This window comes from Bombus impatiens, unplaced genomic scaffold (assembly GCF_000188095.3).
Source record: "Bombus impatiens unplaced genomic scaffold, BIMP_2.2 scf_0463, whole genome shotgun sequence".
NCBI lineage: Eukaryota > Metazoa > Arthropoda > Insecta > Hymenoptera > Apidae > Bombus > Bombus impatiens.
The window spans coordinates 2,065,723-2,089,436 of record NT_176882.1 but is presented as its reverse complement, the minus strand read 5'-3'; the positions used below and the strand labels follow the sequence as shown (position 1 = coordinate 2,089,436).

At 44.7% G+C, this 23,714-nt stretch overlaps 1 protein-coding gene across 9 annotated transcripts in view; it reads left to right on the top strand.

Moving 5' to 3' along the window:
• Window positions 1-23,714, top strand: part of LOC100743710 (AF4/FMR2 family member 4) — a 174,031-nt gene that overhangs the window by 104,629 nt on the left and 45,688 nt on the right. For all 9 annotated transcript variants that reach the window (XM_012387180.3, XM_012387182.3, XM_003490627.4 and 6 more), the window contains 4 exons: window positions 3,428-3,970; window positions 6,609-6,668; window positions 16,776-16,871; window positions 19,114-19,150. In XM_012387180.3, coding sequence (XP_012242603.1) covers window positions 3,428-3,970; window positions 6,609-6,668; window positions 16,776-16,871; window positions 19,114-19,150 — 736 coding nt within the window. The remainder of the gene's footprint in view (window positions 1-3,427; window positions 3,971-6,608; window positions 6,669-16,775; window positions 16,872-19,113; window positions 19,151-23,714) is intronic.

Below are 23,714 nucleotides of genomic sequence, written 5' to 3'. Positions count from 1 at the left end.
AATTTGCACGAACCGAGAACGCGTGCGTGCGCCCGTGTGCGTCCTCGTACGTGTTCGTTGGATTTGTTCTCGTGCGAGATCGTGCCTCTGCTTGCTCTGTCGCAAGGTATTTAAACGGTTCCATGCGTGCAAAAGGAAGCCGTCGCCTGCGCGTTAAATCACCTCAAAGCTCATCGTCCATCCCAGAACTTGTTCCCTGGAAATCAAGTCGTTTCAAGATCTTGAAACTTGCCTCGGATATTCTTGCCAATTGCATTGGCGCCTCATCGAGATTAGATTTGCGTGTACATAGTAACAAGAGACGATAAAAGTATCGATTCTTATGTGTTCTGATTAATATATTTGTATAAAACGTAAAAGTTGGTTTGCAAAAGACGATACTACGACGTCGATATCGTGCGCTGACATCATAGTCAGAAAAATACGGATATTAATTTTCAAAAGTTCCTTTTCTTTTTTGTCGACAGCGATTGTCTGTCGTTAGATGGTAGCACGATAGCGATAAAAAACTAAACTAACGATCTTTTAATAGAAACGAGCCAATATTTTTTTGTCATAATTAACAAAGAACCTAGTAATTTAGCCTACAACGAAGTAATAACGCCAAAGTCTCCTTTCAAACCGTTCGACTTTGACTTGCAACATTTTTCATTAGAAATAATAATATAAATCAAGACTACGATATTAAGTGCCTGATGCTGTATATAGAGATCGGTATTTTCCGAAATCATAAATTGCCGAGAGGATTTCATATTTCAAGTTCACCATCTCACCCCGTGATACTTTACCAAGCTTCTTCTCGATTGATCACCGGTTCGCGAAAGAACAGATTTCAAGTCACGTTGCTGATTAATAGATTTCTCTCTCCCACGGTCCGATCGAATATGAAAAATACTGAAGTAAAAGTGGCAAAGTAGATCGTGTAGGGTCTGGTTAGGTAGGGGCTGGTTAGCCAGAAGCAGTGGTTGCGGGAATATTTGCGTCATGGCGCGTCGTTTCTTGTTAACGACACGGGGCCCGGTCGCGTTACGACCGCGTATATTTCACCGTTTTACGACGTTTTCGGCGATGGTTTTACGGCGCTTCGCGTGTACGATGATCGCGTCGCGATGAACACGAGAACGAGCACGATTAGAGAGAGCTCCTTGCTAAGAGACGAGTTCTTGAGCGAGCTGACAGAGAGAGGATTGAAAAAGGGAGAGAAAGAGAGAGAGAGATAGGGAGAGAGCAGAGGAAAGACAAAGAGACTAGCGAGGGAAAGAGGTGGCGCGATTGAGCGAGGTCTGGGTGGAAGGGAAGTCCCTGACCTGGTCACCTAAGCGTTCCTCTCTTTCATTCCTCGGCGAGTTTACCTCGCAGTTTCTTGTGGTATTACGTTTATGTCATCTCTGCGCTTGGATCCCTTTTCTGACGCGTAATTAGCCAGACATTAAGACTACCCTAACCTCAGAGATCCTTTTGAAATATCATCTGAAAAAAATTCCAGCCTGTCATTTAACAGTCCTATCTGTTCGAGATATTGCCTCGAAAGCTGGTAATTTCTTGGTATTCGTATTTAGGAATTGTAGAGATCTCAACACTTATGTTACGTATGTATGTACGTGATAACTTCGTTTTTGTTGATTTTCTAATTTTTATGCCACTCGAAGGTTAGAAGAAATACTTCGATGTAATACAATTTGAAATGGAAACGATTTGTCAGGTTCAATGGTACGAAGAAACATAAGATTGTAAGAGTACCGTGATACACAAAGCGTTGTACAAAGCCAGTGACACGGTTAACGCGTGATTGTCGATGTTTTTGAAGTATTCAGATAACAGAAACCTACGTCTAATCTCTGATTAATAATTAATAATTAATTAACGGTGCAGTGAATTTTAACATTGTCACCCTATAAAGCTCAGAAAATATAATTTGTCGTGTCTCTTTTCTATGATATTCGATCGCGATCTAATTACACAAATATACTGTAATCGAAGTCCGTCGTTTATGTAATATTTTTGCACGTAACAGATTTCGATCCGTAGATGAATAAAAATTAAAACTTACCAAATTCGACTACCGCGTCGTGTCCAATTGGACCTTAAAAGACTTTGAAAATATAAATAAATAAATAGGTCGTGTAGACGCTTCCTTCTCGTAAGTTGTCTCAGTTTGCAATTATTTTCTTGGTTGCCTCGTCTGTTCATCGGTCGCATCTTATCGATCCATTCTTCTTCGTTGGTCGCCTGTACGAGATTCGTTGTCGGTTAAAATCCGGTTGGTGGAAAGGGGGAAGGAAGTAGTGGTAGACTCGCGGCGCGCGTTAGCTCGAATTAATGATTTTCTTCGAAAATTGCACTCTCCGCGAGGTGCACGATGCATCGGAAGCTCGTTAAAGAACCGGCTGGTAGCACACTCGATGCTCGCGCGGCGCTCGGTCAGAAAAAGGGTCCCGGTGTGAACAAGTGTACGTGATTTATAGCGCGCTCATTAATCACGTTAGGTTTCCTCGGCCCACTCCGCCTCCTTATTAAACCACGATTTCATCTCATTGTCCGTAAAGACAAAGGCAGAGACGCGGCGGATCATAAACGCGTACAGAAGCTGCCTGTCTGTTATATTGTATACGTCTATGCAGTACAATGTAACCGGTGCGCGCACCGGTCGAACACGAATTTCTCCTCTCTCCGGTACCGTCGTAAACTTGCCAGCCACTGTTACGCCGCATTAATTATTATTGCTTGTATATAGCATATACATGCCGAGTTTCCGTATACACGCGGTTCGCACAGTTTTGCCGGGAGACACGGAGGATCGTTGAAACGGATTAATCTTGTGGATGTCGTACGATCATCTGGTCCTTTCTCGCTCGATACTTTTTCCTTTCTATTCGCAACGACTGCGTGACGAGAAGATATAATTACGACCCGTATGATCGAACGTGGTAGCATCGTCGATCAACTTTCGTAATTTAACGTACAGACAAAACGTTCGAACAAACAGAAACTTTATGGTGATATCATGTACTATTCTTATTCCTTTCTTCCGAAGCAGAGTTTTACTCTGCATACAATCAAATGTAAATTAGTTTCGTAGCACTTAACTTCTTAACCCCTTCCAGGGATTAACAGGCAATTGACATTTCTTCCTAACTGATTCATACTCGATGAACTACTTTCGGAATCCTCGCGTATTCGCATAGAAGTCATATAATAATAGTAATAATAACAACAACAGCAACAATAATAATAATAATAATAATAATAATAATAATAATAATAAGATGGTATTAAGCACCTCGTATATGTATACGTGCCATTTTTCTTTCTGTTCGTCGGCGCGCCTCGTTTCGTCCCCGATCGTTTAACCTTTTAAACAATTATTATTAATATAATATTCGATGAAAATATTCGATGCTAATAATTGGAATGTTTGTGACTTCAGGTGAGTCCAGACGCCCGAGACAGCACGACGCAGCAAATTCAATCGAAACTAGGCAACTATTCTCTGGTGAAGCATCTTCTGGACGAGCCGAAACGGCTGATCGGCATCGAGGGTGTACCGCCGAGCCCTGCTCCGCCCCCGGCCGGGTGCATTCGACTGAGTTCCAATTCGGTTGGCGCAAATTCCAGGAGTTCGCCCTCCTCCCAGGAATTCAAGAAACCCGGAGGACCGAGGACCGATGTTGGCGGCTCGTCCTCGTCGACTTCGTTGTCGTCCTCGTCGTCGAGTCATCAACGCGGCGGTTTCGTGAAACCGGCCGATGGAAAGCCGCCGTATGGAGGCCGGGGTAGTTACCCCGGTCAGCCGGTGAAGCACGGGGGCAACAGCAACGATCATCGGAGCCACGGTTTATTACCCGCCAAAGGGCCGCCCACGAATTCACCCGGGAACGGTACGCTCTTTGGCAATTCGAATATCGGGAATTCCAGCGGCAGCAGGCTTCACTCTGTCGGCAGCAGACTGTCCAGGTTACCTCTCGATAACGTGAGTATCGATTTCCATTGTTTCGTGGCCATCGCCGCCTCCTCCGCTTCTTCCTCCGCTTCCATAGCTTCCCTGTTCACTTTCTCTCTCTCCCTCTCTCTTTCCTCTGTACCACGCTCTCGTCCTTCCGCTCGTTCTTGTTTACACGAGTGAAACGTCGTTGTTGCACAAGTATACGTCTACCTATTGCGTTATGCGTGTTTTCTTCGGCGTTTTCTTCTCTAATCGCTTTATCAACGCTCGTTGATCAGCTATTTTATCTCTTGCTTCCCTTTCCATTTATCACTGAACGAATCCGGAATGCGAATCGGCGGGTAGGTAACTGAATCGGGGTGGTTGCGGTTGCACTTGTTGCGCGATTAGTATTCATCGAATACCGGAACTGCTCGTTAAAACGTTTATGATCGCGGATAACAACAGGGATTTATTCGTGGTAGTATAGCAGCGGCCGTTTAGTCTACAAGATTTTTCTCTCCTCTGTCGCGAGTCTGTGTTTCCGGTAACTGTAGTTTTGAGTTCACGCTCCAGTTGCATATTCATTGACGACAGTTCATATCATTTTACGTGTTGGAAGAACGAGTCGAGAATCTTCGCGTGCATAGTGCAAAAATATTGTTTCCATTATCGATCTTTGAACGAGAGATCAAACATTCTGGGACGTTAATCGGTGCGAAGCAATAATAAAGAGGTTATTATCGATTCTTGCTTTCCACCCGCCTTCCTGTCGAAACGTTCTCAATCTCGGTATTCGATGAAAGCTTCGCGGCGACAGGTTCGTTGACGGGAAACGAATTGCTTTTCAATAGAAATCTCGCTGGAGGAATACACGCGATAGGGAGAAGGGTACAACCCGGAGAAATGGGAAGAAGGGGGCGAGTTTGGTCGAGCCCTATTACGCGTGACTCCTCGAGGTGCAAATTTCGTTCAGATTGACTATCGATCGAGTCTTCTCCGATCCGGTCTGCACCGTGTTTCTATCGTTTTCTCTGTTCAAGCACGCCGGAAGTACCACTCCTCCCTTCCCTGCTCTACTTATACAATTAGAGTTAGCCGGAGAAGCACCGGCGTTCTCTCTTCGCTCTGCCATAGTCGAGATAATTGATTCCCCTATTGGTCCTTCGTTTTTCCCCCATTCTTTCCTTTTATCCGGTCGTTCTCGTTTTCATCCGCGAAATTAGCTTGGAATTACACGTGACATTCGAGAGAAGTGGGAAGCGAAGACAGAAATAAACTACCGGTCATTAGTAATTAAGACACTAGTTACATCTCTTGGAAAATCACCAAGAAATTTACTTTATTTAACGTTTTGTATTATAAGACGTACGAGCGTCTTAAAAGTCAAGCTAACCAACTTCGATTATTCTCAATTTCTTAGTTTCGTTACATAAGTATACCTATTATTAATGTTCGATTCTTATGCAACGAATGACTTGCTTCCGTAAACTCATTTATCGCGAGAAGATCAATTTGTACTGGATATCAGCGAGTGTCACACAATAATTTGTCGTCGATCGTTGATATCAATGAACTTGACAATTTACAGGCTAAAAATTTCTCTGTTACAATTTCATAGGTTTTACGTCAGACACCTCGCAATTTGCAAGATTTTCTGGTAAAACCTCGTTTGTTTTAGCGCCGATCGTATTGTTACGCAGGACAATTTGTCGATAATACCATCGGTGACCTATCATTCGTAACTTGTAAAATTTCGCTAACGATATTAATCCAAGTACGCAACAGGAACATTTATGGCCGGAAATCTATGTATCTTACCACTGTTGCCAAGGTAAACGATATCCAATCGTGTTACGAATTTTTCTTCGTTTTTTTTTTTCGATTCGTCAGCACCCTCTTCCGCAATTTTTCGCATTTCATCCCCTATTTGCGACTATCCCGTTTCCTTGGATTCACCGTCGCTGTGTCCTCCGGCTAACAGTCAGCAGACTCTATCCCTTCTCGCTCCGTTTCCCCGCCATCATTTTTAGCCTTCCAGGTCCACGGATTTTCCCCATTGTCTCCGCGTTTTCCTCTCAGCAATGACTACTCGACGACTCGTTCTCCGCTCGTAATGGGTCCTGGCCGCTCTTCCCAACGTCTTTTTTCCGCGAGTGTTGATTAATGATCGCTCGAGAGCTCGTGATAAATCGCGGGAAGAACTCCACGAGAGTTTCACGGTGCGGCAGCGGGAGAGCGGCCACCGTGTCGTCGAATTGGAATCGTTTTAATTAACAGTCGCGCGGAATGTGCCGCGTCCGACTTGCTTATCGTCGTTTAATTCCATAGACATCGCCCCAGAAAGGCAAACGTAGCAAGCTTGCAGGAAGAATGGAAAATACATTTACTCGATCTTCCGATTGATTCCATTTTGATTCTACCGTTAGTTTAACTTTGTTATTTCAGAGTTTAAAGGTACAAGAACGTATTAAAGGCACTAAACGATATACAAGACGCGGAAATCGTAATACTGGCTATAATATTTAACTATCAAGATAAATATTTGTCTGGTTCTGCTTCTTTAATCTTATAAGGAATTGAATCTTAATTAAAAAACGAATTCATCAAGAATATGAATTTGCATAAACGATTGGTGACCGATTAACGAGACGAAAGTTAATCGAACCTTTCTTTTCTGTTTCAGGGAACAAGTTCGAGGCCTGGTCCAGCCGAGAGTTCCGCGGATGTAGAGAATATTTTAAAGGTAAGAGGTCGATAAATTAACCTTATCCCATTAGTGATATCTGTAATAGTTTCTGAACATCGAAACGACAGCACGGTTTTACGAAACAACGCGACTGCCGGTGTACGCGTTTCTCGCGAAAAACGTCGAACTTTGCCTTTAGCCTGACCATCGTTGCAAGTTCGGCTTGGTCGATAAGCCAATTTTCTCGCCGATACAACGCTATCTCATTCGCGGTCATATCGTGGCTGTCGTTCAACCGAATCGACCCACCGGTTTGGTTCGGCCGTATCGGCTTTCGTCACCGCTGCCCGGGCATACACTTTCGCACCCTACAGGCAACGGGAACTTTGTCGCCGGTCGTTAATAGAATCGGCCAACCTTCCAGTCTTTTTCTTTTCCACCGCGAGAACCCACGATCGATCGATCGAGGCTATGAGGTATGCGTTTCCGAGGAAAAGAAAAAGAAGCCGAACCGCGCCGCTTCGTACAACGTCGAAACGACGTGTCTATTTATAGGAACGTGTCCTTGAGGCATAAGTTCGATTCGAGCTATTTCAGGCTCGTAAATCCGCGAACATGGCCGTGAAAACGATCGAAAATTTAGCCAAGTGTTGGTTGATTGGTCGAGACGGTAACTAGACGTCGTTCGTTTTCATCGCTCGACGCTTAAGCTCGAAAACGACGCATCGTGATTTCAGGGAACGAGAGAGTCAAAGGATTCCTCGGTGAGTCGCTCGAGGCACTTTTACTAGCTGGCGAACGACGTTTCAGCGACATGGAATGTACGAGGTTCTCGGGAATAGCAAAGCCCTGAATTCTGTTCGTCCTTTCGAGAGGTCCTCGAGTCACGTGCCGCCGTGATTACCGGCAGTCTCCATCGGCGCGCAATCGCGTTCCCGTTTAAATCAACACCGCAAAGCGAGACTAGGTTTCCGGTGATCCTCTGGATCGAGTTTTCCGCAATCGACGATGCTTCGTTGCGCGTGTACGAAGTCTGGTTCCGCTCTCCGGTGACTTTCGATCGACGACACGGATGTGATATTCGAGATTTCAATTTTTCGTCGAAACGATATATACGCGACAGCATCGAGAGAAAGACAGAAGCCCCGGAGTATTGGCCCGAAACAATTTGGCCCGCGTGTTTCGTGAACCCGATTCCATCGGTGCAGACAGCTGGACTCGATACACGGTTGCAATCGGGCTGATAAACTGCCGGCTGACCCAGTTCTATTCGTGAATAGAGAATAATGATGGCGCGGGAATAGCTGGCTCGCTCGTGGGAGTCTAGGAATTCGATCTTCCCGACTGCCTTCGACGAGACACGGACAAAATATCTGGTCCGGTTCGGAACGCCCATCGTTTTAACTGGTCCATCGTCCCTATAACGAGATTTTCGGTTATAATGTTCTGGTTTCGGGACCGATAAAAGCTCGCCCCAACTCCAATGTTAATTTATGGACACGGCTTAACAGCGATTATCAGCGAATTGATATCATTATGGAGCTACAATACTGTGACACGCTTGATCGAGTATCGAAATATGGTAGCAGCGATGGGATGTCCTTGTCCGTGTGCCATCCATGGGGATCGATTAATACCTGGTCGCTGTGGGCGGTAACCGTTTTCCCTTTCGATCAAGATGTCGTTTAATTTCCTCTTCGTACGCCTCTCTCGTGTATCTTCCATGTGTTTCTTGAATGTACAGAGTGGTTACAAGAGGTATGCGCACACCGTTGCATTTATTACAGTATTTACATACCAATTAACTAGGTTCAAGCAAGTTACGTTTCTTATCACGTAGTGCAACTTTCGTACGATTACGAAGATTTGTAATGAAATGTAATCTGATATAAAAACACGTCGTGGGAAAATATGGGTGTATGCAAATACCTTTTGTAGCCACTATACATTACGGTATGTTTCTTGATCGAAATCGTTGTAGGATATGATTGGGGAAATGTTGGTTCGTGTAGATCGTTAGGCAAGCGTTTATCAGGCTGTCATACAATAGATCGTTTTCCGATTGTAGAAACATTCGTGACTACGTTCTCTTAATTCGCTCTTGAACGTCGTGTCGTCGGCAATGAGACTCTTACCGTGTTTCCTGTTAATAACTAAGTAAATTAACCAAGTCGCTAAGTAAATGCATGCTCGTATTGTAATTTTCTGCGATGTGTCGCTTTAAACATTCATCAGAAACGGTAACGTCAAAGAGAATCTCGATCCGTACGAGTGTCGTTATCCATTCCGATAGAGAAAAGCAAAAAGAATAAAAAAAAAGAAAGAAATGTATTTCGACAAAATGTCGTTTTTACAACCGCGAAGTGCAGAATAAATCTGTAAAAAAAAAGAGCGATATATCTGTAGTACGGAGGAAGAAAGGTCATGTATTTTACATGTGTGTCAAATTCGGAAAACATTATTCATTCGACATGGAGCAATCGTGACAACCACTCTGTACATTTCCAACAATACATCTTCGAGTATTGCGTCGTTTCCTTGAAACCGCAATGAAACGAGACGAACTTTTTAATCTCTTCGAACAAGAATATCCTCTCGAATGTAGAACGTTTAAGGCTTTCCGTTTCAGCCTTCTCTTGACCAGCGTTTCTTTCATTCATCATCGAATCGATATACGTCTGCATAATTCAACAGCGTCAGAGGAGCAGGGACTCGAAAGTCTCGCAGATTCGTCGACGAAACGGGACATCCGCTCGCGCCGTGTTTCCAACGAGTGCGCGAGAGAGGGAGAGAGGGAGAGAGAGAGAGAGAGAGAGAGAGAGAGAGAGAGAGAGAGAGAGAGAGAGAGAGAGAGAGAGAGAGAGAGAGAGAGAGAGAGAGAGAGAGAGAGAGAGAGAGAGAGAGAGAGAGAGAGAGAGAGAGAGAGAGAGAGAGAGAGAGAGAGAGAGAGAGAGAGAGAGAGAGAGAGAGAGAGAGAGAGAGAGAGAGAGAGAGAGAGAGAGAGAGAGAGAGAGAGAGAGAGAGAGAGAGAGAGAGAGAGAGAGAGAGAGAGAGAGAGAGAGAGAGAGAGAGAGAGAGAGAGAGAGAGAGAGAGAGAGAGAGAGAGAGAGAGAGAGAGAGAGAGAGAGAGAGAGAGAGAGAGAGAGAGAGAGAGAGAGAGAGAGAGAGAGAGAGAGAGAGAGAGAGAGAGAGAGAGAGAGAGAGAGAGAGAGAGAGAGAGAGAGAGAGAGAGAGAGAGGGAGAGAGAGAGAGAGAGAGAGAGAGAGAGAGAGAGAGAAAATCGAGTCGACGTTACCGTTCTCCGAGCTTTTCCACTTTCAGCGCGAATTTATGACGATACTACCGGGCAGTCGTCGACGTTGTAGCTCCGCTGGGTTCAACTGTGCCCCCTTTTCCCGCCGTATCCTCCTTCCTGCAGACCGGCCTAGCCGTTTGGTATAGAAGCACCGTCGAGGCCCATGAATTATTCTCACGGCTCTGCCCGTGGGAAAATACGAGAGTTGCGCCAGTAGGCATCGTAAATGCGGCTGCTAATTGCGCTGGCCGACGACGACCGTTAGCGTGGATCCTGAATATCGCGTTCTTTCGCCACCGTTATCGTCCCTTTCCCTCGCCCAACCCTCAACCCCTATATCGGACATTGTCCGCCTCCGTCTCCGACTCCACGAGCCGCCTCCATCCTGCGGTGTTCCTCTTTCTACTCTGTTCGTCGATTAATCGAGAGATTTTCAGCTTCCATTACGGTTGACTAGACGGCCTCGTGCCCACGGCGATATTTAGGGAGCAAACTCTTGCCGGACGATCGCCATTGCCGCAGGATCTCGCGTTCGAGCTTTTTCCAGCTTAAATTCGATTCCCGTGTAGCCCCTATAAATCGCGGCTAATCCAGTTTTCGGCCCACGCGCACGGTTCGTCGGGCTCTCTCCGCGCATTCGATCGCCGATTCCCAGCTTCCAGTCTCGATGCGTTTTTTTCCCTTTTGCGTTAGTTGGTGAACCGTTAGCTTCTCTCCGGTTTCGCTTTTCCATCCCCCTCCGGAACACGATCGGTTGGTTAACCGTACACGCAGGGAGAAGACAATTAGACCGAGTTAATAAGGTCAATTCGAGGTTGATCGAGTTAACTCGCAGCCAAATGCTTTGCAGTCGAGACTCGATACTCAACGGCCCGACCCTCCAGATCATCTCGCGACAAAGTACCGTTTAGTTTCATTTTGGTTTCACGATGGAAATGTTACCCTTCTAACGACGCCATACACTCGTTCGGATTAGTCAAGTTAGTTGAATTCAAGCAACTCGAAGTACTCGTATTACCAACATTGTCCGTTCTCGAATTTAAATGTACTTAGTCCCTCCCTTGACACTTTTTCGTAATATCGTCCGTTATAACAGTATCAAAAGTATTAAAATATCGCTTGTTCGAATAATTTTTCACTTCTATACGAGTTCGTCGATTTATCAGTTATTTTTAAAATACACGTCTTCTTTCGATATCGTGGGACTATAGAATTTTCATAAAACACGAAACTGTTAAATTCGACGATCGTAAGCTAAAATCGTAAACAGAAAGAAGACTAGAAACTCGAAAGGATATTTCAAGTAGACGACAGGTTCGCACCGATGAATTGGTTTCGGTGGATGGCTGAATTCCAGTCGCTCGACTAATCTGAACGAGGTTTCCATCTGACCTGTGCATGAAACTGATCGTCGCATCGGTCGTCAGGGTGCACCTTCGAGGGGAAACAGCAAGTGTTCACCTACGATCTCACGGGACCTCTCGAAGAGACGTTTCACGGAACGCCGTTACGACTGCGTCGCGTGACGAGATAAAAATGCGCGACCGTATTCCTCTTTCCCCTGGAAAAATCCGTCGCGTTCGTCGAATGGAATATTCGACAAGGATAATATTTATCCGAGAAACAGAGCCGGGCTGTCCGACGTTTGGAAAAACCATGGCTGAAATAAAGGATTGCATCGAGGATGGTGATGGCGCGCCGTAAATTCACAGGGGGGGTTGATCGCGGGGGATAAATAAAAGTTGCAGCGCGATATATCCTCTGTGTGAAAATGGAATACGCGTTGAACGTGACGATCGATCTGCAACGGCGAATCGGCATTTTCGATTCCATGGTCTTCCCGTTGGTCCATTAGACGAGCACAGGGAAACTGCTCGTAGCTCAAGGTCCCGCAAATGCGATCTTGCGAGTTTCCTTCGACAGCCACTGCATCGAGCGTCGACCACTCGGTAACGGGTTTTCAATCCTCCTCGCGTGCCCAGCATAATTATCGAACTGCATTACGGTGCTCGTGCGACGCACCAATGATACACCCTCGTTCATTAGGATCAGGGGCCGAAAACAACAGTTATTTTTACCATTTGCACGCAAGTAGCTTTAGCAAATTTTTGCCTGCCATTTGCGTAACGATGAATGCAAAGGTCTAATCTTTTAATCCTTCCCCGCTTATCTGGATCAAGTATTACGTTCTATATATGTGTCCTGGTACTTATGAACAGGAACGTGTACGTATCCCTATTCTACGATCATGATTTCGAAAAGGCTGGATGGACAATAATAAAACAAACGATATTCGTTATCGTTTGACAAATTACTGACGGAGGGTCGCCTTCGTCCTCTTCGTTCAAGTTCCTTCACCCCTTGTCGAGGCGCAGCTTTTGTAAATAGCCCTAGCTGTGACGATACATGCGATTTTGTTGGCCGGCTCGTAGTCACGCTACGGATCATCGAACCCCTTTGTTCTCTCGCCTGTTAGGAATAAATAATTCAGCGACTGTCGCGGAGGGCGGATTATCTTATCGTAGCCGTAACTGTTCTCGAAGTTTTCGGAGGTTTCTTCGGCTCAACCGGCTTTATTCGTCCGATCATTCGGCGATCCTAATCTAAACGTCATCAGTAAACCGGCAATATCGTTTTGAACTGTATAAGTTGGAATATCAGTATAAGGACGGCGTGTAGATGTTTCACGCGAGGGTAAAAGGAAAGGAAATTCAATTTGGAACGGTCGATTTTCTTCTGGGAAGTAACGCGTTCGACTTGGGTTCAACGTTTCGATCCCATCGATCGTGGTCCCACGGATCCATTAGATGGCTCGTGGAATCCCCATAACTCGCGGTGGCGTTTCGTGTTCACGAGGAATAAAGCGGCTGGCCGCGAATGTAACTGGTTCGCACGAAATGGTACGTCGCGCGGAGAGGGTGACTCAGCCCCCGGAGAATTCTCTCCTCTTGGCAAACGTGTCGAGTCCTTTTTCGTTCGGCCCTGTGTGTCGTTCGTCGGCGTCGTGCCCGTGGTCGTCGAGCGGCGGGATGCAAATGGACGATTTCGTACGCGAGTCACGCGTGTCTCGGAGCTGCACACGGCCAAGCGAGAATAATAAGTCGCGATTAACGACACCAGTTCGTTCGCTTCGTTTCGTCTCTTTTATTTTTTTTCTTCTTTTCTCTCCATTCTTCCTTTTTTCTTCTCTTTCTTCGTTTGTTCGCATCCCTGAATCGACAGCCGCGAACGATTCTGCATGCGAATCGCATCTTCGGCTCGACCGCGTTTTTCTCTCTGTTAACTCACCAAGTTTTCTCTGCTGTTTTCTCTTCTGTAGATCGTGAGCATTCGCGTACCGGCCTTTCATTGTACAAATCGATTAATTAACGCTTTCCGGTACACTATGATAATATCGGTAGCTACTTAGTTACACGTATCCTGTTATTATTATTTTTAATAGCGATACAAAATGATACGAGAATCGTATAGCGTGCGAATACTAAATCTATTCGTTGCAAATGTTTAATTATCGTTAAAAATCGTAATTGTTTCTTTGTTTTACACGGAATAAAGAAAACGATCCTGTGGCGATGGCTGCTTTCTTTCTTCACTCGATAGATCGTCGACGGTCGTAATACATCTTGTCTACCATATTATCAAAGGTTTAATGGCACCTGTTTTCTCTAAAAATTCGATACAATCAGAAACGTGTAAATATACGCATATCAGAGAGAATACAGTCGTCTCATAGATTTGGTCTTCCATTGTCCTTCCCGCGAATGTCGGTCGATGATACGCATGATCGAAATGCAACAGCGCCAATTAACGCAACACTCGTGTGGACGGTCGATGACGCGATTTTCGTTGGTGGGAAAATGTGGAGCGGAAAAATATCGGAACGTTAACTGGTAACGATGTTCTGCCGTGCGTTTCCGCTCGAAGGATAACGCTGCCATTGCCGTTCACCGTTATATTCACGACGCGCCGCGATACATTATGCATGATCGTGGAGCGATCCCGCCGCGGTTGCATTATTCTTTTTCGCAGGACAATCTATATATCTCTGTGTATATGCGATATATGCAATATTTCGCGTATCGTTGCGCCGTGTTTTTCCGCGGACGCTGCATATTTCCCAACTCGATTGCTAAACGATGAAAACCCTATTCAACGTTACTGGAATACGCTGATACATATGTACACGCATTACCATTCATATTCGGACAATGTAGCCGATTTGTAACAACAATGCATGAACGTTAACAAAATGCGTAAACGAATGAAAGATCGATGATCAGAAGCAACATTTATCCGAACAATCAACAGATATTAAACGTATTTAATTGGAATTTCAAATGAGAACAAGATCCAAGTATAAAGATTCAAGGATCGCAGTAGGGATGAGCGTCCGATAATCTGTAATTTAGCATTTTGCGTAATAATAACAATAATTCGTTGTAACTGTCGATAAAATTGATCGATAAAATAACATCGTCGATAAAACTGTCGATAAAAACAAACCGGAGATCATCGTTCGATCGAAAGCAACTTGGAACGATAAGAAACTAACCGTTGCTTTTTACAATGAATTTCTTCAATCGAATCGCTTTGCCGCCTTGGAAGGGGAAACCTCGTTTATGGAAGCGCGTGGATCATCAGGTCGAAGATCTGTTTCGATTCATACGCGTGGGTGCCAAGCAGCTGGGCCAGATCCCCAATTTATCGCGCGTCAAATCGGTAGAGATGTTCAAGAACCTGTGACGACACACACGACCCTCTGGAACATCCACTTGAAACCGGAGATCTTTCGTCGAAACGAACGCCCTCGGCTAATGCGACTCTTTAAAAAACCTCGCGTTACTTTACACAGTTTCTCCGTCTCTGCACTCAGAGTTCTCGTCACATCGCACGCGTCGCGCATTTGGTTGGTTGCGACGAACGTCGCACGAGGACGCACATTCGTGTCGACATCGTCGACGATGCAGCCCGTTTTCCCACGTTGAATAAAACGAGGAAGACATCCACGTCCACGTTTCTCGACGCACGTGCGTTACATAGCGCGTGATTCTCACGTGGGCAGTGTTTAAAAGCGACGTTGATTGCGACGTCGACTAAGCCGTGTCACGGTTACAACGTGCACGTGCACGTAGACGCCGACGAACCGTGGATAGCTCGATATTCACGTTTCTGTCATCGAAGCAGGAACAAACAGGCGCGAACTTTCGCGAGCTTGTCTTCCAAAGTTGTATCGGGCACAGTAGAACTTTGTCCTATCGTATATTGGTTATACGAACAAGTTAATACTCGGCTTCGAGTATGGAGATTCATAGCCGAGCCTCTATTAACGGAATTATTATCGGACGTAATTACAATTGCAGCAATAGGCGTTCTTATAATGGATCAATGCGTCATAATCGATATATGCGATCGTTTATTTGTATCATGAATAAATTCCACGTTTAAGAAATGAGTAGTTGAACGCGATACAGGAATAGCTTAAACAAAGCGACAAACGAGCATACTCGATTTCAATTTTCCTGAGAATTAACTTCTATTAGTCGGATTAATAATACGAGATGAAGAGATTCACTCGGTTATTCGGGAATTTTATAATAATGTTATTTACCATGTAAGTGCGAAGATAGATATCTACACGTACATCTCGTAAGAACGCTTACAGAAGCAACGCAGAAACAATAGTTTTGTATTTCCCAATTTTACAATGTTTAGTTGTCTTCAATATCCTTCTGACGCAAAACTGATGCAATTGTAAATATGCCGCTTTACGCGACAAAAATAGAAACACAACGTAGACTTTCTATTCGATAGGAGGAAATTTGCAATTTTTTCGATTGTTCCACTATCGATGTCAAACAGCGATATCTGTCCAAGATTCAGATATCGAGATTCGAAGCAAGTTGTAAGCGTAAGATTTGCTGATATAGAAATCGTCAGAATTGATGATATACGTTATCATGTGCAAGTTCGAGTCGTAGAGAAGATGGACATTCTCTTCGGCTATTTTTCATTAGCATATTATGGGAATAACACGGAAATCCGACTTCCGGGTACCGCGTTGAAATCGTCTCGCGTTCCGATCGAACCTCGTACGAAGAAACAGCACTCGAACCGGTCGAATTTTCACGGCTGCATAATTCGCCGTGTAACGCCGGTAAACAAGCTCTGTCGTTGATCGTAGGAAGAATATAAGCACACCGACGAGAGGCTTTTGTCTCGTCGGTCTTTGTTCGCGTCGACGGATGTCTCGACGGGTCAATGAATCGGTCCCGACGATTCGCCGGTGGAAATGCGTTTCGTTCAGGCCGCGCCATGCCGATGTACCAGACTGCATTGTTCGCGTGTTTGCGACTTCCACTTCATCCTCGTGATGCACGGCGTGCGTATGGACGTTCGTTCGTTCGCTCGCGCGCGCGCACGTGTTCACGAACTCGAAACCACGGCCCACTACGTTAATAGACACGAGTTCCGAGTACCTGGTCGCCGCGGCTGATCATACGCGGAATTCGTGGACCTCGGTCCGGTGCCCATTGACGTAATCGTGGCCCAGATGCGCTCGGTCTTACGCAAAAGTACTCGTTTTCGAGACGTACCACTTGCACAAGCCCACGACCACTGACGCGATGCCGCGATGAAAGGAAAAGGGTCACCTTTTTCGCGGCTCCGACAATGGACGAAAGAAAAGGTGACGTGTTTTCTCTGCATTCGAGTCGGTTTACGTATCTCCCCTCTGCTCTTTCTTCTTCCGTTTCTTCCGAGTATGTACGTGTCGATGTTGAGAATTGTGTGTGTGCGGACGAGAGTCGAGGATGAATTACACTCGTGTGTCGGCTTAAATGTTAATCGACGTTCGATCGCTTCTGTTTCAGGAAATGTCCATGCCGCCCACGCCTCTGTCGGCTATCGCCCAGACGCCGAGAAAGGAGCCGGAGTCGAAGTTCATGTTCAATCCTGTGCTAGCAAAGGTGAGCATTAGATTCTGTCTGTTCGCGTAACAAATTTTGGTACGGTATAGATAAACGTTCTTTTTTCCGTTGTTGCGCATCATTAAAGGCTATATATACGCGTGCGTAGGTATTGTCGAGACACGTGCTAGTTTCGTACGAAGCATGATAATGAGCGTAAAATATCAAGCAAACGACTAATCGATCAGAGCTTTATATTCATACAGAGTCGCGATCCAATGTGCACACGCGAAAGGCATACGTTTCTGACAACTATTTCGAAGAATCGCAACGATATAATAAATCATTTTTCAATTTAAATTCTAAGATTAAAGAACGAATGAAATGAGAAACTCCAAGAAGCGTACACGAAATTACTAAATTCAAGATCAATTCAATTACTAAATTCAAACTCGTCTACAGTATGTACAGAGCCAAGAGCTCGATAATGATATGAATATCAAAATTATATAGACAGATATACATAAACAAGAAGAGAATTAATTCTATTATATGAAATTGCGAACATTCTTATTACAGTATTGAATAACGTGCATCTTTAAACTATAATCTAACGTTTCAAGCGTAATAATAATTCTCAAGGATTTCGATAATTTCCCAATGATTTTTCGAGTTTACTTAGATTCTTATGACTTAGGAGCCATGCTGTGTGTATATAGCATGGTATAAAGAGTCGCGTGAAATTGAGCGATCGTGTTCCCGTTGATTACAGAGAAGCCGTGGCAAATCTTAGGACGCGTATCGATCGTGGAAACGTTTCGAATTGTATCGAGCGACCGAGAAGTGTTTCGTGCCACTTGGCACTGTGTCAAGAAGCTCGCGTTCGACCGAGACGGACGCCTTTCGTTGCGGATAAATCGGCTTTCGCGCAACGCCCGTGTGTCCGTTCTAGAAAACGACCGGTGCGGCCTGTTAAACGCGGAATTTCGGATTCCTCGTCGTCCACAGGCCACGCTCGCGGTCGCTGAAAACGCTCGGCGAAGAACGCGCGTCCGATCGATCGATGCCGGCGTTTTCGAGTCGAACAAGCTGTAGCTTTCGTGCCACTTGGCTTCGTGTCAAGAGTTTCGTGCGCTGCCGAATGTCGTTTCGTTTCGTTTCGTCGTTGTCGGCGAGAAGAGAAAAAGAAGAAACGAAGAAAGGAAGGGCGAAAGAGAAGCGCGCGAGAGTCAGCGTGGATAAAGGGGAAAACGAGCCGCGAGATATCAGTAGCTTCTCTGGTGAAAAGCGGATTAATTTCTCGAGGCTCGTGTTTTCCTTTTTCCGATGCCGAATAGCGTGGGCGCTCGCGGTTTTCCACGCTGCTGACATTCGTCCGACAGCTATGAGGCGACACGATTAATTGAAATTCGCAAGACCGAAACGGTCAGCCAGCTTTTGCGCGACGAAATTTCCTGACGTATGCCGCGACCAGTTTGCTTCTTGAATTTTATCTCCCACGGAATAGTCGTAAAACATGGCGACGTGCTGAAACCACGTTTACGTTAGGCAACTACAGTTGAGATGACCAGGTCGTTCAACCAAAAATAGAAGAATGGGCTATTTCTGGTTGAACGGCTACAAGCCGTTTCAATTTGGTTGACACTGTGTTTACGCGGACTGTTACGAACAAGTTAAGATAGATCGAATCGATCGATCGATCAACAGTAGCCCAGTATAAACGAAGTCTTGGCGAAAACATTAAAGCGGTACGTTTTCACGTGGAATATCTTTCACGACGCAAAAATGAAGCGACACGTTAGTCTGTGGTTATACCGATCAGATTTATCAGCGTTCCGACGAATTCTTCAGATAAAACGAATATACAAATTGTTAGGAGTACAGTAGCAATTTATGAAAGCAATAATAACGAAACACCCGTAATTTTTTTCTCCAATTATAGTAATAATCGCAACAATCTCGACATTAATATTGTTATCGTATTTTGTTATTTCCATGCTATGATTCGATATATACTTGCTGCAGTTTCCTATCAAGTTCACAAAATCTTGGACGAGTTAGTCTCATTTCGATCTTCGAATCCTTCAAATAGTTTCATTCGTTCGAAAATGTATGCCATAAATATGTAATCGTATAATCACGATGTATCCACTGTTGTAACCAAATTCGTTCTAACAGAGTAGAAAATAGTTAAATTCGAATTGTTATTTGACGTGGCAAGTTCGATCGTGAAGTTACGTTTGTAGGTCGCCTTTGCTGTTTGATATTATCAATTTTGAATAATCGGTGTTTTTCGTTGCAGTTGACCGAGGTGACGCCGCAGGAAGCCACGAAGCCTCGTAAGTAAAGTTTCCAGTGTGTGTTGCATGCCTCGTGTTTCGAGCTAATCCCCCGTCGAGTGGAAATGCTCGATGGCGCGATCGAAGACGGCAATCCTGTTACCTGTTCCATTCGAACGCGACTCTAGTTTATCCGATGCGCCGAAAAGCTATCCCATTATGAGACTGACGATAACAAGCCTCTCGGTATTACCAGCTATCCCCTCGTTTGAAATGCTTGAACGGACTACGACGTTTTCTACGCGATTTCGCGTTAGTCAAACACTCTCGATCGTTCCATACGAGATTTTACGTAAAGTAGATTCCGTTTTAAAAGAGCAGCGGTCTGTAAACGGTTGGTCGAGCCTTGCAGAAAAAGTGGCCTTATTTCGGCAACGGCTGTTTAACATTTATGGCCTATTACGTAATTAACTTTGGCGAAACAAGAGATTTTTATTACCGTACGAAACGAGTCTGATTATCCGCGGTGCAGTGCGTGACAACGATGAATGCTCGGAAACGGATATTTCGGAACAGTTTAACTTCGTTTCCCCTGTTCTTCTTTTCCGCTCTTCTTTTCCTTCTTTCTCCTTTTTTATCTTCTTTTTTAAGTTTATTTACCGTTTTTGCTTTTATACTTTACACGCGATAATGGTCATGACGAAACAGCCGCGGGCTAATTTAATCGTTGCGCGCGGCGTTGTTCGCGAGTCGGTCCTTTTCAACCGGCGAGTCTCGTATTATTCTTTGCAACGTGAAATATTTTCATAAAACCGCAGGAATTATTTGCGTGACGGCCCCCGTTGGAAACAAAGTAGCACGGCCTATGAAAAACCTGTGGATTCATTGCGATCCGCAAAAAGCCCGAACGTCAATTTGCAGCCGCGTTTCGCAGTCACTGACCTTTTCCATTAACTCACCGTCCGGGGAAATTTATATTTGACTCCGACGGTTTCGTGTACACGGTTATACGCGTTTATATGCGCACGGACGGACAGACGGTGGGAAAATATATATTTTGGCGACGCGCGGAAAATTTACGTTACACCAGCTGATTCGATAAGTGTTTACCTTAAACACCTAGAACTTTTTTAGAGGAACGTAACACAGGTGCTGTGGCTGACTGTCGTGTGATTTATGCTTCATCGTGTATCAGATATAAAATGAAACTGCGTAACATTTTTTTTTAATTGGTTCAGTTTTTTCTTCGTTCGTCCATAAATTTTCCCTCGTGGTTGTCGATAGCTGATCGAGTATGAGGCGGAACGAAATTAAATACCGATTGAATCTCATTTAATTTTAAAATATTAAGCTTGATGTAATAATTACTATGCGCATAGATGTATACATTACAGACTAAAAATTTTAAACCACGTTTCCGACTACGTTTATTCCAAATCTTTTGTTAACCTTCAATTAATCTGTAATGTTAATCGAAAATCGATATTACGGGGATGGCAAACGCACAATTGGGTTTTGACAATTACTTTCAGTTCGACACATCGTTTACATACAACGATTTCAAAATTTTCTCTCGCGGTATATTCGCCATTCGGTCATAACAAACGCATTTTCATGAATGAATAAATCCACCGATAGGCGACGATGACAGTGTGATGGAATATTTCCATGACTCATTGTGTGTTCAGCTATAGCGTTTCGACGAGCGAACAAATTTAGATTTTATTTCAACAATTACAAAATAAAAATCAACTGAAAAAGAGTCGATAGATAGTTGACACACCGCGACAGAAGATCAGCCGAGATGCAAAAAAATATTTGTGAATGGTCACGTTTTACAAATTTACGTTTTACAAATTTCCGGTTTACGTAACCGTCGGTCCGTGAAATGCGAGGCGCGCGCCACAAAATTTTTACCAGATCCCATGTTTGTTCACGAAAATCCAAATATTTAGTTAGCTTTCGGCCTGACTACTCGCACGCTGGCCGACGTCACGGCTTGCCACGCGTATAACGGGGACCATTGTCAAAAATGGAGAATCACGTCGCGCCAGATTGTCCGAGGTCCAGGGCAAAAACCTGTGGATTCATTGATATTCGAATGTTTCTAAACGATGCGCACGCGGACTGGTGGGGGCGTTCAAACTCGAGAGAGGGCGAGGGAGCAGCAAGGGATACTGTTTCATGAATTAACCATTCGATGTGGCGGCTCTCCCTTCCGTTTGACGTCGATGCTCGAATATACACTGGCCACTTTGCGACGCCTATTATCGTCGCCGTTACGAACGTGTACGCGCGTGTGTTACACCCCATGTCCCTCGCGGGCCGCGGGCTGAGAATTTGCTTTTCGCTTCGTATATTTGAGTTTGCCTCATCGCGCGCGGCAAACTGATCTCGCGACTTTCACGCATCCCGCGTGTCAAATCTTCGAAAATCAACGCCTCTCGATTCTTCCGCTTTATTCCGCGCGGCTTTGAACTAATTAGCGGCTCGATTCTTTCATTGCTAAATTTCGCATTCGTGAAAAATCGCAGATTATTAATATTAATCTCTCTCTCTCTCTCTTTCTCTCGTATAACACCAATGAACTTTTCTTGCATCATTAAGCTAACTAAATTTACCGACTTATTAGTAAATTTTACAAGTCGTTAATTAGAAGTTAATGGTATTAATAAATTCTCTTTCATTAGAGTAACGAGTATGATAAGGAAACAAATGATATTTTACAAGCACATTCTACAAATCACGAGTCTCTTAATAATCTCATATCATGTAATACTATGAAATAGTAAACGAGAAACGTAACCAACGACTCGTAAATCGTTTCTTTAATACCACTATTTGGCGAATTAATGTGCAAAAGGATTCTGCAAGCCACCTGCTCGGATATCTGCATTTCTGCAGAAATATCATTCCAAATCCGCCACTGCCAAGCGACCGCACCGCTGTACCTCGAATGGACGAGAATCGTTTGGATTATCCGGTGGAACGTTAGACTTTTATGGGACGACTGGCAGAATCTAATCTCGGAATCTGCCGCTTCCGGTTTCCCTTTAGCTTCCTAATTTACCTTGGTGGCCGGTATATTTCTCCGCGGCCACTTCCTGCCCTGTCGGCGCAAGCGGCGAAACGCCCACCGACACGGCAGAGAGGTCGGGCCACGTTTAACCTCTTGCCCCGAACGTGCCAGTGGCTTCCTCTTTATCAGGGAGAACGGACTCGAGGACGTCTCGAGCTGATTAAGAGGAGGGAACGCGTTAACCGCGTCGGAATTGTAATGCGCGTGCCTCCAACCGCCTACCAGCGGCACGCTTCCGCGCCGAATTCATCCACCTGTACTCTTCCCCGCCTATGCCTCTCTCTTCTCTGTATAGGTGTTAACGAGCGAGGGTGTGATCGCGTGACCGACGACCTTTTAGGCAGCGCGCCGCTACGGCTAAAAGGCCCCGGGTTCCTACGTTCATTTTCCACCGTAACGTTTGGCTTTCGATGCAACCCCATGATTCGAGCAAACGCTCGAATTACTCTCGACCACCACCCTCGACCTTTTCGTTTGAATCTCCGTTTTTAAATGTATAGAGATTTGGAGATACGACGGTGTTTTGCTAACTGGCCAGATGTTAGGTCGAGTAACATAGGGAATCAAATAATGAAACGAAGAGATTAACGGAAAGTGCGAGTCGATCAATTTGGATTTTGAGAGCAGCGATTAATGTTGGAAATTATCAATGTGGTGGATCGCGAATTTGTAATTTCTAATAGAAATTGTATAAGATTGGAAGGCTGTATTTTTTAAAGATTTGGTCGGTTGTAAAGAATACGAACAAACATTTTTTCTCATATATTAGGTTGTTCGAAAAGTTTCTTTCGTTTTACGAGGAAATAATAGACGCACAACGTTTTTTGTTTTATTTCATTTTTTCAAATTACGTACGATCTATTTTGTTCCGTTGAGATAAACATCGTGACATTTCACAGACTTGGTTTCACGTTTGTACGAAGATGCACTGTTGTAAAAAACACGTTTGCAAAAGAAAAACACTTTTCGAACAACCCAATATTATGTATTTTCTTTTCTATATACGATTCATTTTGATTTCTTTGCTACGAGATTTATATCTTGATCGTCGGTAGGTCTGGTGCTAAATAGACGCAACCATCGTATTTTCTGTATGTTGCGTCACGAACTCTTCACCATTTAGACGCGAAAGTACGCGAGTGAGAGCTCGTAGAACGAAGGTGAACGTACAACGACAGCTTCTCTTAACAAATAGCCACGCAGCAGCGCCTCGGCTTTTCCTTCAACTACACCTTCAGCCGTGGTCTGGTTGTGCCACGGTGGTTGCTGTCTTCTTCCTTCTTTGTGTAAACCCTCTTTTTCACCCCCTCCCCCGCCTTCCGACGATATTTTTCCTTTTTCGCGCGTCTCCCTCGTTTCCTGGTCCTTCTGCAGGCTCCTCTCTGGCGTTCCTCTTTTCGTCTGCCGCGATACGTCGAGAAGAATAAGCGAGAGAACGACGAGACGAAGTGGTTTCCATGGGAACGAACCGTTCCATGGTTCTATCGTCGGATCGAGACAGGACACTCGCCGATCGACGCCTTTCTTCTGTCTATCGACGTGTCC